Source organism: Jaculus jaculus, chromosome 13 (genome assembly GCF_020740685.1).
Source record: "Jaculus jaculus isolate mJacJac1 chromosome 13, mJacJac1.mat.Y.cur, whole genome shotgun sequence".
NCBI classification, from domain to species: domain Eukaryota; kingdom Metazoa; phylum Chordata; class Mammalia; order Rodentia; family Dipodidae; genus Jaculus; species Jaculus jaculus.
The window spans coordinates 15965825-15981862 of record NC_059114.1 but is presented as its reverse complement, the minus strand read 5'-3'; the positions used below and the strand labels follow the sequence as shown (position 1 = coordinate 15981862).

General features: G+C 46.8%; 1 protein-coding gene across 7 annotated transcripts in view; it reads right to left on the bottom strand.

Annotated features, from left to right (window-relative positions):
- Positions 1–10712, bottom strand: part of Cit (citron rho-interacting serine/threonine kinase) — a 226811-nt gene extending 216099 nt beyond the window's left edge. For 4 of the 7 annotated variants that reach the window (XM_045132093.1, XM_045132092.1, XM_045132096.1 and 1 more), the window contains exons 1-3: positions 10676–10711; positions 9213–9321; positions 4781–4922 (exon numbers count right to left, since the gene is read on the bottom strand). In XM_045132093.1, coding sequence (XP_044988028.1) covers positions 4781–4922; positions 9213–9308 — 238 coding nt within the window. In that variant the 5' untranslated portion in view covers positions 9309–9321; positions 10676–10711. Of the gene's footprint in view, positions 1–4780; positions 4923–9212; positions 9322–10582; positions 10602–10675 lie in introns of those variants that run through there. The other 3 variants (XM_045132089.1, XM_045132091.1, XM_045132090.1) reach the window with 2 other exon arrangements.
- Between the last annotated feature and the right edge of the window lie 5326 nt (positions 10713–16038).

The window sequence follows — 16038 nt, the reverse complement described above, 5'->3', positions numbered from 1 at the left end:
TGACGTCCATACAATGACTAAGTCACTGTCAATGCATGTCTCATGACACGTCCCCATGGTTAAGCTAGTTAAGCCAGTTCCTCTCGCAATCCCCAAGGAAAAGCCCCGTTCCCATGGGAAGACTCAGAACTGCGGCAGTAGCAGCTGACGGCCCTTCCTCCCCACGGAAAGACGAGCTGACATTCCAAACCAGAAGCACAAGGCGTGGAGGGGAAAGGGAGGGTCGGGAGGACTAATGTAATCATCAGACTTCAATCACGGCCTCTTCACGGAGCTCACCAGGGAGCCTCTCCAAAACTATGAAACAGTTCCCTGGAGGAGGGTTCTACTAGAGGGGGAAAAAAAAGTCTACATTCCACTACACCTAGCCCCATGATTACTGAACACTTCTTAATGACTGACTGCTTTTAAGCACCCATAAGGGTATCAAGAGGAGTCAGCTCATCATGTCCTTTGAGTTCTCCCCCCCACCCCACACACACACATACACCACCACTTCCTACTTGAGAATTTACATATTCAAAAGTGTATCCAAACACACACAGAATAAAGCCTCAAGGACATGGTAAAGATAAACAATGAATTAATCACTGAGGATGGTTAGCGATATTAGTGCTGAGTGAAATTCATGTCCCCACAGTGCCAGACCACAGGACAGGCCTGGTCTGTGTTAACTCATTCTCAGCCGGGCTATCTAGGCATGCTCCCCTTTTCACAGCTGAGGTCCACAAAAAATACTGAAGGTCATTTCAGGTTGCAATGTGAAATGGTCCCCATTGGTCATGTGTTGGTCTCAAGCTGGTGACATGGTTTTGGGAGGGCAACAGAACCTTTAGGAGGTACGGCCAAGCTGGAGGAAGTAGGTTACTGGAGGACAAGCCTTGAGGATTACAACCTGCCTGTGGTGGTTTAATTCAAGTGTCTCCCATAACCTTAAATGTAATGAATGCTGGGTCCCCAGCTGGTGGCAATTTGGGAATTGGAGACTCCCGGAGGCAGTGTACTGTTGGAAGCGAGCTTGTGAGTGTTACAGCTGGCTTCCTCTTGCCAGGGTCTCCTGCTGCTGTTGTCCACCTGATGTTGGCCAGGAGGTGATATCCACCTTCTATCCATGCCATTGTGTTCCCCTGCCATCGTGGAGCTTTCCCCTGAGTCTGTAAGCCAAAATAAACCCTTTTCTCCCACAAGCTGCTCTTGGTCAGGAGACTTCTGCTAGTAATGCAAAGCTGACTGCCACAGTGCTCCGCAGCCTGGTCCGCACCTTGTGACAAGCAGCTCCACTGCCGCGGCCACAAGCTACTCCTGGAAGTGTGTGGGCACATATGTGTATGTGGGTACTCCTGTGCTTGGTGTGTGTGCATGGAGAGGCCAGAGGTTCATTCACATCAGGGATCTTCCTCAGTTGCTCTCCCTACCTTATTTTATTTTATTTTTTTTTTTGGTTTTGTTTTGTTTTGTTTTTCGAGGTAGGGTCTCACTCTAGCCCAAGCTGACCTGGAATTCACTATGTAGTCTCAGGGTGGCCTCGAACTCAGTGATCCTCCTACCTCTGCCTTGCACAGCAAGCACTTTACCCACTGAGCCATTTCCCCAAGCCCCCAAATTCAGGGACTTTCAAATTGCCAAGAACAGCCTAGTAACATTGACTATGAACAGCATCATGGAGCCATGATGAATTGTATCCTCTCAAACCATGAGCCAAAATAAATTCCTCTTTCCTGAAGTTGCTTCTGCCAGGCAGTCTGTCACAATAAAAGTCACCACAAGGGGCTGGAGGGATAGCTTAGTGGTTAAGGTGCTTGCCTGCAAAGCCAAAGGACCCAGGTTCAATTCCCCACAACCCACGCAGGACAGCTGCACAAGGTGGCGCATGCATCTGGAGTTCGTTCACAGTGGCTAGAGGCCCTGGAGAGCCCATTCTCTGTCTGTCTCTCTTCTCTCAATCTCTGTGCTTGCAAATAAATAAATTTTAAAAAACGAATTGAAAACCCTCACTTTCGCTGAGGTATAGAGAACACACAGAGGTGCCGCATAGATAGCAAAGGATACCTTTTTTTTTTGTTTGGAACTTTTGATGAGAGAGAATTGGCACACCAAGGCCTCCAGCCACTACAATTAAACTCCAGACACATACGCAGCCTTGTGCTTGCGTCACCTTGTACGTCTGGCTTGTGTGGGACCTTAGACCTTGCAGGCAAGCGCCTTAGCCTCTCAGACATCTCTCCAACCCGAGGCCACCTTCTTTAAGGGGTGGAGCTTGGTAGGAGGTCATTCAGTCACTGGGGGCATGCTCTTGAAGGCCATAGTAGGACCTTGACTCACACTCACTCTTTCTGGCCATGATGAAAACACATTCTCCACTAAACACTCTTGCCATGAGGAGCAGCTGCCTAACCACAGGCCCAGAAGCAACTTGACCAACCAACCAAAGTACGAGCCAAAATGAACTTTTCCCCCTTTCCAGTCACCTTGGGTTTTTCTGTTACAGTAACAGAAAGCTGACTAACACAGCAGCCAAAGGCACCCTGTGTCTTCCCTGGAACAAAGCCTCCAAGAAGCCTATCAGCTTCTACTGCCGGGCCCTGAGAAACTCTGAGTTTCTGTGAGGAAAGTCTTGGCTAGAGGCCCAGCTAGAGACCACACAGGTCAGGGGGCAGCATGCCTTTTTCTTAAAAGGCCAGATGAGATTTTAGGCATTGCAGAGCCTATGATCTCTATGACAAGCATCCAAATGCTGTGAATAGAGGGAGAGCAGAGACATGTCACGGCCCAAGAAAGCCTGGTTTACAACTGGATATCAACCCTTCCTGTGGCAGCTTGCCTCATGTGCCAGCCTTCCAGCCAGAGCTCCAGACACTGAATGAACCATCTGGAACATTCCCAGCCCAGAAGAACTGCAGACAACTGCAAACTCAGCCAATGTGTATAGGACAAAAGAATGACCAGCTGTATCCAATCAGCCCACAAGCCCAGGAGGTAACATAATGACAATCTTTTCCATCCAAGAGTAAGGTGGTAAGGCAGAGTTTCTCAAATGCAGTGTTACTGACGTGGTGTGCCAGGTAGTTTGGCCCAGTGCAGGACTGACCCTGGGCTCTTACCACCACCTCTACCTCACCCTTGAGACAGATGCCAGCCGAACCCTTGCCTGCCTCTAGCTGTGACAACCAAAAATGTCTCTAGACGTTGCACCAAGAAACACTGTAGGGTAGATTGACCACTAGTTGGAAAACAGTCATAACAGAGTAAAAAGAATGCCAGCAGTGGGCTTCCCCACCATGCAGAGTCAACATCAGGAACAGGGTCAAGGTCAGCTGATCTATGAAATTCATAGACCCTAGCTCCTTCTGTCTTCTCTCTTTTTCTTCATTAAAAAAAAAAAGTTAGTGGGGGTGGGGAGGGAGGGAATTACCATGGGATATATTTTATAATCATGAAAAATGTTAATAAAAATTAAAAAAAAAAAAAAAAGTTATAGGGCCAGGCATGGTGGCACACACCTTTAATCCCAGCACTTGGGAGGTGGGGGTGGGAGGATCACTGTGTGAGTTCGAGGCCACCCTGAGACCACATAGTGAATTCCAGGTCAGCCTGGGCTAGGGTGGGATCCTACTTCAAAAAAAAAAGAAGGGGAGTTACAGGGCTAGAGAGATGACTTAGTGGCTAAGGCACTTGCCTGCAAAGCCTAAGGATCCATGTTTGATCTCTCTCTAGATCCCACATAAGCCAGACATACAAAGTGACACAAGTGTAAGGTTGCGTGTGCACACTAGGTGGCACAAACATGTGGAGTTACATTGCAGCGGCTGAGGCCCTGGCATGCCACTTCTATCTCTCTCTCTCTACTAAAAAAAAAAAAAAAAAAAACTTAAGTTATATAGGGCATAGAGATGGCTTAACAGTTAAGGCACTTACCTGTGAAGCCTAAGGACCCAGGTTCAGTTCCCCAGTACCTACATAAGCCAGAAGCACAAAGTGGCACATGTTCCACTTACATCATCTCCCAACTACAACAGGAGTAATTTGTACATGACCTTGGGTCTGTCTCATTCACACCAGATTTTTTAAATATTTTTTTACTTTGAGAGAGATTGAGAGAGAAAGAATGGGCATCCCAAGGCCTCCAGCCACCACAAACAAACTCCAGATGCATGTGTCACCTGTGCATCTGGCTTATATGGGTACTGGGAAATGGTGCCTGGGTCCTTAGGCTTCACAGGCAAGTGCTTAACTGCTAAGCCATCTCTCTAACCCCAGACCAGAGGTTTGTTTTCTTTTTAATATTTTATTATTTATTTATTTATTTGACAGAGAAAGGCGGGATGAATGAGAGAGAGAGAGAGACAGAATGGGCACACCAGGGACCCCAGCCACTGCAAATGAACTCCAGATGTGTGCACCCCCTTGTGCATCTGGCTAACGTGGTTCCTAAGGGAATTGAACCTGGATCTTTTGGCTTTGCAGGCAAATGCCTTAAATGCTTAGCCATCCCTCCAGCCCCAGAGGTTTTTTTTCCCTTAATTTTATTAAACATTTTCCATGATTATAAAAAATATCCCTCCCCCCCTTTTCCCCTTTGATATTCCATTCTCCATCACATCCACTTCCCATCTCATTAAGTCTCTCCTCTATTTGGATGCCATGATCCTTCCCTCCTCTTATGATGCAGACCAGAGTTTTTAACCCACTACCACCAACCACCAACCCAGCCTCCCACTTCCAGCATCCTCCTAGATTTCTCTGTCAGGATGGTTGCCAAAAACAAGTTCCCCAAACTTACACTTCCGGACAAAGTTGCCCACGTGTTTAATCCTCATCAGGGCAGGCTGACTGCATTCCTCGAAGAGAACAAAGAGGGCATCTAATATCCCTTCTCGGGAAAGAGCAGACATCTGCTGTTGAGTCACCCAGGGTGGTTTCCCCTAAAAACAGCCAACAGCAGATGGAGACATCGTCAATAACGAAAAGCTTTGATCAATACCATCCACGCAGAGTCAATTACAAGCCTCCAACTCAACTAACTGCTCACGACACACTAGCAGCCCAAGTCTGCAGCTTCATCCTTTCGAGTGACAACTGACGGCCATTAAGTGATTATTATTTGTACGATGCCATTGCTGTGGGTTTCTCGTGGCCACACCTGGGAAGGACAATGTCACAGAGTGCTCCATTCATACGAAAAGAGCTTCATTCTTACTGGTCCAAGATTCGTGGGCACACTGACTCAGAAGCATGCATGTTCTGCCACAATTCCATGCCTCTGCAATGAGAAACGCTGAAGGTGACGTCTTTCATGTGTCTGGCCCGAATTTTTCCATGATAAGCTACAGTTAGAGGATCCATTACAAACTGGCAGACTGTGTGTAGCCCACAAACATGTTTTGTTTGGCCTGTACTGTTTAAAGTAATTTCAATTATCTGCCAATATTTAAAAATCAGATTACACACACACACGTCTGGCTTCTCTGGAAACACTAGCAGATCCACAGTCTTCTCCCATGTTCCTGCCCAGTGGCTCTGAGCCAGAGCTAAGTGACATGGCCCTCCATGGCAAGAGCTACGTCTGGAGCTGACTGCAGACTTGACCTGCAGTCTGCAACCGGGCCTGCTTGAGTCATTTATATCCACTAGTACCTCACAAGGCCTGAACCTACAGGGCCTGGTCTAGTGCGTACAAGGCCATGGATGGTTGGTGGTTTCTCTGCAGAGACAGCTAAGCAAAGGAGGTAGGAGAAGGAGACTTAAGACGTCACACCAGCCAGGCACGGTGGCAAACACGTGCAATGCTAGGACTTGGTTGTCTGGTGTAGGAGGATTACAAATTCAAGACCAGTCAAAGGGGCAGATCCTGTCTCAAAAAAATAGGATAAAGTTAAAAGACAAAGAGGAGCCGGGTGTGGTGGCACAAGCCTTTAATCCCAGCATTCGGGAGGCAGAGGTAGGAGGCTCACTTTGAGTTCAAGGTCACCCTGAGACAACGTAGTGAATTCCAGGTCAGCCTGGGCTAGAGTGAGACCCTACCTTGAAACAAACAAACAAACAAACAAACAAACAAACAAACAAACAAACAAACAGGGGCTGGAGAGATGGCTTAGAGGTTTAGCGCTTGCCTGTGAAGCCTAAGGACCCCGGTTCAAGGCTCGACTCCCCAGGACCCACGTTAGCCAGATGCACAAGGGGGTGCATGCATCTGGAGTTCGTTTGCAGTGGCTGGAAGCCCTGGCGCGCCCATTCTCTCTGTCTACCTGCCTATTTCTGTATCTCTCTCTCTCAAATAAATAAACAAAAATAAAATATTTTTTAAAAAAACAAAGACAAAGAGGGCTGGAGAGATGGCCCAATAGTTATGGTGCTTGCCTGCAAAGCCTAATAACCTTGGTTCAATTCCCTAATACAATGTACATCTGGAGATTGTCTGCAATGACTGGAGGCCCTGGCATGCCCATTCTCTCTGTCTTCTATCTTTGCTTGCAAATAAATAAATATTTTTAAAAAATAGGGCTGGAGAGATGGCTTAGCAGTTAAGGTGCTTGCCTACAATGTCTAAGGATCCAGGTTTGATTCCCCAGGTCCCACGTAAGCCAGACGCACAAGGTGACGCATGCATCTGGAGTTTGTTTGCAGTGGCTAGAGGCCCTGGTGCACCCATTCTCTCTCTCTCACTCTCTGTAATAAATAAATAGGGGCTTTGGCGTGACCATTCTCTCTCTCTCTCACTCCAATAAATAAATAATAAAAACATTGGTAAAATTTTTTAAATTAATTTTTTTAAAAAATATAGCAACCTACAGGTCCTCCAACTCTAGGCAATGGGCCACTCCTCTCTTCAATATCTAGCATCTACCTGCAATGAACCAGTGCCACCTGACTCACAGCAGCTGACAGGATGTGGCACAAGGGAAGCAGTGCCCGTTCAGGGTGGGTCCTTAAGAAGCCTAGCAGCTTCTGCTTCGGCCTCTGTGAGAAGCCAGCTGCCACAGACAGAAGTTTAGGCTCCAAACTACAGCCCACGGGCCAAAGACAGCCTGCCCCCAACACCTGTTTTTATCCAGTTTCATGGAACACAGCCACACTCATTCATTCATTCACATACTGTCCATGGCTATTCTTGCGCTACCACTGTAGAACAAATGTGAACAGCTGCCACACAAGCAACATGACCCACAGAATGGAAAATAGTTTAGCAAACATACAAAAAAAAATTAAAAAGCCCAGACTAGACTACCAAAAGATGAAAGACATCATGGGCAAGAAAAGTTATCTTATAAGAACAGAGGTTAAAAAAAAAAATTGCCGGACATGGTAGTGCACGGCTTTAATCTCAGCACTCGGGAGGCAGAGGTAGGAGGATCGCCATGAGTTCAAGGCCAACCTGAGACTTCATAGTGAATTCCAGGTCAGCCTGAGCTAGAGTGAGACTGTACCTCAAAAAACAAAAAACAAACAAAAAATTAATTAATTAATATAAAAAGGGGCTGGAGAGATGGCTTAGCGGTTAAGAGCTTGCCTGTGAAGCCTAAGGACCCCGGTTCGAGGCTCGATTCCCCAGGACCCACGTTAGCCAGATGCATAAGTGGCCACACACATCTGGAGTTCGTTTGCAGTAGCTGGAGGCCCTGGTGCGCCCATTGTCTCTCTCTCTCTCTCTCTCTCTCTACCTGCCTCTTTCTCTATCTGTCACTCTCAAATAAATTAATAAAAATAATAAACAATTTAAAAAAAAAAAAAAAAATTGCCGGACATGGTAGTGCACGGCTTTAATCTCAGCACTCGGGAGGCAGAGGTAGGAGGATCGCCATGAGTTCAAGGCCAACCTGAGACTTCATAGTGAATTCCAGGTCAGCCTGAGCTAGAGTGAGACTGTACCTCAAAAAACAAAAAACAAACAAAAAATTAATTAATTAATATAAAAAGGGGCTGGAGAGATGGCTTAGCAGTTAAGGCACTTGCCTGCGAAACCAATGGACCCAGGTTCGATTCCCTAGGACCCACATAAGCCAGATGCACAGAGTGCATGCACATCAGGAGTTCGTTTGCCTGGCTGGGAGGCCTTGGCATGCATGCCCATTCTCTCTGTCCCACCACCCTAAGGTTATAAATATCTTTGCAAGGAGAAGGCAGGCTCTCTCACTCTCTCTGATCACTTGGGAACTTCCAGCTGTGGGTGAATTTTTCCCTTGGCTGGGCCCCCTAGCCCTTAGTCTCCACATGGGCTCTTTATCTCCTCCAGCTCCCCACATGGCAGGAGCTCCTTGAGCTTTTTTTTTTTTTTTTTTTGGCCACACTTTTTTCCCCAGATCCGCATCTGGTCACATGGACTCCTGTGCTACACGTGGCCCACATGGGCTTTGGGGCTCTACGTGGTGTACCTCTCTTCTCCCCACTTTATCTCCCCTTACCTCCCAGCCTTCCCCTTTCTGCACTCCTTTGTAAAATCTGAATAAAATGTGGTAGTTTAAAAATCATTCTACTGAATCTGGAATTGCCAATTCTTTGGTTAACTTGAAGATATGAACTCAGGGTTTGGAGTTCCAAGAAGCACCCCAGAACCCTAATTTCCCCATTACAGACCTTGCCTCAAAAAAAATAAATAAAATAAAATTTTTAAAAAGATTTTTTTTTAACTAAAATTTTTGTATAGATAAAAAAGTACTATGGTGGTTTGAATCAGAGGTCCCTGCTCATGTGTTTTGAATAGTCTCCAGCTGATGGTAATCGGGTAGATGGAGTCTTGCTGGAGGGCTGCCTAAGGGCAGGCTTAGGGGTATTATATAGCCAAGCCTGGCCAGAGTTCAGCTCACTCTTTAGCTGCTGCTTTTCACCCGCTGTGGCAGAGGTGATGCCCAGCCTCTGCTCATGCCATCCTTTCCCCTGCCATCATGAAGCTTCCCCTTGAAACTATAAACCAAAATTTAAAAAAAAAAAATTTCCTCCCATCAGCTGCTTTTGGCGGGGTGCTTTGTGCCCGCAAGGAGAAGGTAACCACAAGTACCTTTGTCCTTGTTTATTTCAAAGTAAAAGGACAAGGCTTAGAGCATAAAGGATGACAGCTGTGCGCCCCGGGCGAGTCTGGCTATCTCTCCTCCTCTGCATAGAGACTTATGCACAGAACTATTCTATTTGACAAAACATCGAATGGAACACCAGTATGGGTCCTACACTAAAACCAAAGGCGGTTACAAGTACAGGTGAGCACAACAGTAGCTCCTTACGTGGAAGAAGAGATTCAGCCTGGAGGCCCGGCTGGCAATGGGCTCGGGGGCACCAGCGTCCACAGGGTTCCTGGCTCCATACTTGAACTTCAACATCTCTCGGCTGGTGCTACAAGGGCAATGAAAGAGGTCAAGTGCTTGCTGAGACTTGACACAGGAAGAGCTTATCTGATCCCATTCTCTTTCAAGACATCAGGACTGGGAGGTAGTGATCACACACCAGCCTGGTTTCAGGAAGCTCGGCCTAACAGGAAGCGATGTAGCCTGGAGGAGTGGGCCTGTAATCACAGAGGCTAAGGCAGAAAGGATGGCAATTTCAAGACCAGCCTGGACCACACAGTGAGTTCAAGGGCAGCCTAGGTAACTTAGTGAGACCCCCACCTCAAACTACAAAGTAAAAAGGGATCTGAGGGCTGCAGAGATGGCTTAGTAGTAAAGGTGGTTGCCTGCAAAGCCAAAGGACCTAGGTTTGATTCCCTAGGACCCACATAAGCCAGATGCACCAGGTGGAACACGCAGCTGGAGCTCGTTTGCAGGGGCTAGAGGCCAAGATGTGCCATTCTATTATCTTCCCCCTTCACAAATAAATTAATTAATTTAAAATAAAAAGGTCTGGGATACAGTTCAAGAGCACTTGCCTCACATGAGTAAGGCCCGAGGTACTGATTGCTTGGAATCTGGGCTCTCCCCTCAACTTAAGCTCCAGAAAGGTGGGGATGTTTATCCCCCACTTAAAAAGCCCACACAGTAGTTAGTTGAGTGAATGAATGAAATAAGGTGTGTGGGGGGGAGACAAGGTAAAGGTAATTAGGGTGGGGCAGAGGAGAGGGTGAAATTTTTAACTGTGATCAGAGAGTAAGCCTAAGAAGGTAACATGTGAATCAAAACCTGGGGGTGTTGGGGAATGGCAGGAGAGATGGCTCAATGGTTAAGGCGCCTGTCTGCAAAGTCTAACAATTGGGGTTGGATTCCTCAGTACCCATGTAAAGCCGGACGCACAAGTTGGAGCACGCAAAAATAAATTAATAAATAAATAAAACCCTGGATAGAGAAGGACCAGCAAGCCTTGAGAATATCTAGAGAAAGAAAATGCAAATTATCTGTGAAAGGGGACAGCCAAGACTGGGCCGGGCCTCGCAGCCGGAAGACCGGGGCGACAGGACAGCAATGAAGAGGGGTCTGGTAGGATGCGCTGGGTGAGCGAGGAAGGGTATGAGGACCCTGGAACCGAGAGATTAAGGTGACACCGACACAGAGAAGCTGGCAAGGGGCAAAGAGGGGCATCCAGGGCACACGAGGGACCGCGGGCGCGCGCACGGCCAGCTCCCGACCCCCGGCCTGGGGCTTCCGGATGCAGGGCTGCCCCCCACCTCTCCCCGAGGCTGATGGATGGAGGACACCCTCCCCCAAGGGTGCCAGGATGGGGAAATCGGGAGGACCGGGGGTGGCGAGGACAGACTCACGCTCCGCCGACGCCGCCACCCTGAGCTCCGCTCCGCCCCGCGCCTCCCGCCGCCGCGTTTGAACCGGCGCAACAGAGCGGGCGGGACTCGGCCGCGCCTAGACCAATCAGCGCTCGCCACTCGAGGATCGACAGCTGCGCCTCACCCAGGGCCCGCCCAGGTCCTTAAAGGGGATGGAGGAAGTGAAGGCGAAAGCCAATCAAATGACTTCTCCCTTTGACTCGCGACCAATAGGAAAAAGGGAAGGGCAAACCTTTCAGGGAAGGTCTTGGAAGTTTGAAATTGGCGGTTTGAGCAGGTTGCCCGGCTTAGGGACGCGTCTGTGCCTAGCGTCCCTTGGGGAGGTGGTGGCGGCGGCGGTCCTCTGCTGTCAGGGCGCTGTGCCTGGACCTTTTGTCCCTCGTAGGCTCAGGTAGACGTTCCGGTGACTCTGAGAAATCAGGTGGTTCTCTTCTGCAGCCGCGGCAGCGCGATGCCTTCAACTTCAGCTTGCCTCGGTTTTCACGTCTCTGGGTTGACTCTCCAACAAGGTGAAGGTCAGCCTGCAAGGACATCCTAAGATAAATAAGACAACGCTAGACAGATGGCTTAGCGGTTAAGGCGTTTGCCTGCAAAGCCAACGGACCTCGGTTCGATTCCCCAGGACCCACATAAGCCAGATGCACAAGGGGGCGCTTGCCTCTGGAGTTCCTTTGCAGTGGCAGGAGGCCCTGGCACGCCCATTCTTTGTCTCTCACTCTCTTCTGCCTCTTTCTCTCTCTCTCAAATAAATAAATAAAAATAAAGCTTAAAAAAGGGCTATAAAAATAGTTAATTTAAAAAAATCTCTGATATCAGGCTAGAGAGATGGCTTAGTGGTTAAGCACTTGCCTGTGAAGCCCAAGGACCCTGGTTCGAGGCTTTATTCCCCAAGACCCACTTAAACCAGATGCACATGGTGGCACAGGCATCTGAAATTCGTTTGCAGTGGCTGGAGGACGTGCCCATTCTCTCTCTCTCTTCCTCTCTCTCTCTCTCTCTCTCTCTATCTATAGATAGATACATCTGCCTCTTTGTTGCTCACAAATAAATAAAAATAAACAAAATTTTTAAATCTCTGTTATCAATCAATGTAAAGATGAAACCAAGATTTCAAAAATGGAAGTACCTTTCTTAGAACCCCATTGAACCCTCAGAATTAATTCCTTCTAGGGTCCTAACATAGTAAGTCCTACACATAGCATCCTTTTTATTTATGTTGAAGTGGTTGAGGCACTTGCCTGCAGGGTCAAAGGATCCCAGTTCAATTCTCCAGGACCCACGTAAGCCAGATGCACAAGGGGCACATGCATCTGGAGCTTGTTTGCAGTGTCTGAAGGCCCTGGTACGCCCATTCTCGATCTTTCGCTCTCTCTGCTGCTTTCTCTCTCTCAAATAAATAAATAAATAATTTTTTTAAAAATAAGAGGTAAGGCATGGTGGTGCATGCCTTTAATCCCAACACTCTGGAGGCAAAGGCCGAAGATCACCATGAATTCAAGGCCATCGTGGGACTACTGAGTAACTTGCAGGTCAGCCTGGGGTTTGAGTGAGACCCTACAGTGAAAACAACAACAAGCAACCGAGTCAGGCCTGGTGGAGTGCACCTTTAATCGTAGCACTTGGAAGGCTGAGGTAGGAGGATCGCTGTGAGTTCCAGATAATCCTGGACTAGGATGATACCTCAAAACAGACAAAAAGCCAAACAGGGGCTGGAGAAATGGCTTAGCTATTACGGTTCTTGCTTGCAAAGCCAAAAGACCCAGGTTTTATTCCCCAGTACCCACGTAAGCCAGATGCGCTTGAGCTCATTTACAGAGGCTAGAGGTCCTGGTGCACCCATTCTCTCTCACTCTCTCTCTTTCTCTGCCTGTCATTGTGGGGTTGTAGGCATTCAGAGTGTTGTTATGGTTCTAAGTTTCGGGACTAGTAGCCAATGGAGGGAGCCAGTGCTTGTGCATATTGCCTCACACAGTCTGGCTTCTCCTCCTCCTCTTCTGCAAAATTCCCTGAGCAAGCCTTAAATTTGGTCAGCCAGGCCAAATGAGCCAATAGGTGCAACAGTGGCATGTCTGTTATGGGGGAAACCAACCACCCTCTAATTTGACTGGAGGCCCCCTCCATGGGAGGGAATATATCCCTGATACTGAAAACCTACAACAGGGGTAGTCACAAGCCCTAGGGTGTAACGTCTGCTGCTGTCTGGCTAAAAGTATATACTATGTTCAACAAACTGCCCAGTAAGCACTGCTCTTAATGTTCATACCCACATATTAATGCTACTCTCACTTTTGGTTAGAGAAGCTTCTCTTTTCAGATGGTATTGACCTTGGGACGTCTCAGAAGGCGACGTGGTGCTGGGAAGAAGTGACAGAGTGCTCAGCACTGAAATAATCTCAATCACACCTTCCATGGCTCAGGGTCCATTTCGGAAGAAGTTGGCCTTGCACTTAGGATGACCTCCTACCTCTGCCTCCGGAGTGCTGGATTAAAGGTGTGCACCACCACGCCCTGCTCATTTTTTTTTTTTAACTTTTTGATTTTTTGTTCTTAATTTCACCCTCCTCTTGTCTATTTGTTTTTAATTTCCCTGTTTAGTAATAAAAGTTTTCATAAGCAATGTAGTATTTCTTTGGGTCCTATCATCCCACACTGCCTAATGAACACCTATATTTCTCGTCCAATAGCTAGGCTCCTGCCTTCCAAATTACTACTTTCCATTTTCCATAGTCTTGAAACTTACCTCAAAAAAAAAAAAAAAAAAAAAAACCACCGGAAGCACCCATGGCTTGTTTTGCATTTTGCCTCACCGTAGCAGAAGCGCTATCTAGTGGTCCAAACGAGTAACTGCAGGGGCAGCTCCCACTTTCCCAGGTGCCTGTTCCTAACGCAGAACATGTTTTTTTTTACCTAGTGACCCATCTGGTGATGTCAGGAGAGACGAGGTCTAAGTCTAGTTCATAAAGGGATGTTGCTACAGATATGTAGGCGGGCTTTTACCAACGATGAAAATGGCTTTTCCAGTCTCCTCTTAATTGTACCCTTCCAAAGACAAGAATAATGCAGCACCACCTGATCCTGTACTGTCCCCTCTTGAGTTTTGAAACAGAGACTGGGAACTGTCTACCCAGAGCTGTCTTCTCTTTCACGCTGGTCTTCCCTCCATTAAAACCACTTTCACGGGCTGGAGAGATGGCGTAGCGGTTAAGCGCTTGCCTGTGAAGCCTAAGGACCCCGGTTCGAGGCTCGGTTCCCCAGGTCCCACGTTAGCCAGATGCACAAGGGGGCGCACGCGTCTGGAGTTCGTTTGCAGAGGCTGGAAGCCCTGGCGCACCCATTCTCTCTCTTTCCCTCTACCTGTCTTTCTCTCTGTGTCTGTCGCTCTCAAATAAATAAAATTAAATTAAAAAAAAAAAAACACTTTCACGTTTGCAGCAGAGGAAAATTAGGGAGAAAGGCCACACCTGACAAAATTTCCTGACATAGGGAATGGATTCTAGCTTAGATTTCACCAACTCCCCTCCTTCAGCCCATCCTCACACCCGTAGCCAGTTCCCACTACCCTCCTCCAGCTCACACCCCAGCTAGGTTCCCACTACCCTCCCTCCAGCCCACACCCCAGCTAGGTTCCAAAGCAATCTACTTGTACTGAGAAATCCAGGCTGCCTCATTTTAGCCCTTCTCTCTCCCCTGCACCTCAACTATGTTCCATTTTTCTCCTCCTCTTCAGCCATTGCAAAAAAAATTACAAAAAGGACTAAGTATAACTCTTAGGAGATAAATATTACTTATAGATGATAGGACTATAAACTCCCCCTAAACCAAACGATCCCCAAAAAAGTTAATGAAACAAACAAGACTCCCAAGAGATAACCCAGTATAAAAAGAAAATACAAAACAGAGCCAGGCAGCTGGGGAGATTGGCTCAGCAGCTGAAGGTACTTGCTTTCAAAGTCTCCTGGCCAGGATTCAAATTTCCAGAACCCACAAAATGTCAGATGTACAAAGTGCAGTGTGTGTCTGGACTTTGTTTGCAGCAACAAGAGGCCCTGTTACCCTCTCTCTTGTAAAATATATGTATGTGTGTATAATATTATATATAATATATAGTATTTATATATATCTAAAATATATATATAATTTTTTTTTCTCAAAGAAGAACCAGAGCCGGGCGTGGTTTTTTAATCCCAGCACTTGGAAATCAGAGGTAGGAGGATCACCATGAGTTTAAGGCCACCCTGAGACTACATACTGAATTCCAGGTCAGCCTGGACTAGAGTGAAACCCTACCTCAAAAAAAGGAGGAGGAGAAGGAGAAGAAGAACCAGGACCATAGAGATGGCTCAGCGGTTAAGGTGCTGACCTTCAAATCCTGAGGACCTGGGTTTGATTCCTCAGTACCCGCATAAAGTCAGATACATAAAGTGATGTATGCATCTGAAGTTTATTTTCAGTGGCTAGGGGCCCTGACACACTCATTCACCCTCTCTCTCTTTCTCTCTCTGCTTACAAATAAATAAATAACTTAGAAAAAAGATGAGCCAATAACTTTCAATCAATGAAATACTAGCAACAACCACTGAGAAATGATTCCATTCCTGTAAAGACAAGCTACCAAATTCCTATAAACAAGATAAACAAGGAAAGAGCAAGGGCCACACAAAGAAAGCTATGAAATTTGACTATAAACATAAAAACAAAACCCAAGAAAGGAAAAGGAGAGAAATGGCTTGTTCATAAATAAGAAGCATAGGCTTTGTGAAAATTTTCTTTTAAAAAAATTATTTTTTTTTATTTATTTGAGAGAGGGAGAGGGAAAGAAGCAGAGTGAGAGAGAGAGAGAGAGAGAGGAAATGGGCATGCCAGGGCCTCCAGCTACTGCAAACAAACTCCAGATGCATGTGCTACCTTGTGCATCCAGTTTACATGGGTACTGGGGAATTGAACCAAAGTCCTTTAGCTTTGCAGGCAAGTGCCTTAACCACTAAGCCATCTCTCCAGCATCAGAAAGCTCCTTTTCACTGCAAATTAATATGAGGACAAAAAGCAAAATACAAGAGTGGGGCGTGGTGGCGCACACCTTTAATCCCAGCATTCAGGAGGCAGAGGTAGGAGGATAGCTATGAATTCGAGGCCTCCCTGAGAATACATAGTGAATTCCAGGTCAGCCTGAGTTAAAGTGAGACCCTGCCTCAAAAAACCAAAACGAAAGAAAAAGAAAAAGAAAAAAGCATAGTACTTACCCAGATGATTTCTATACACAGCGGGGTTCTTTTTAAATATTTTATTTAGGTATTTAAGTGGGGTTCTTTTTAAATATTTTATTTAGGTATTTATTTATTTGA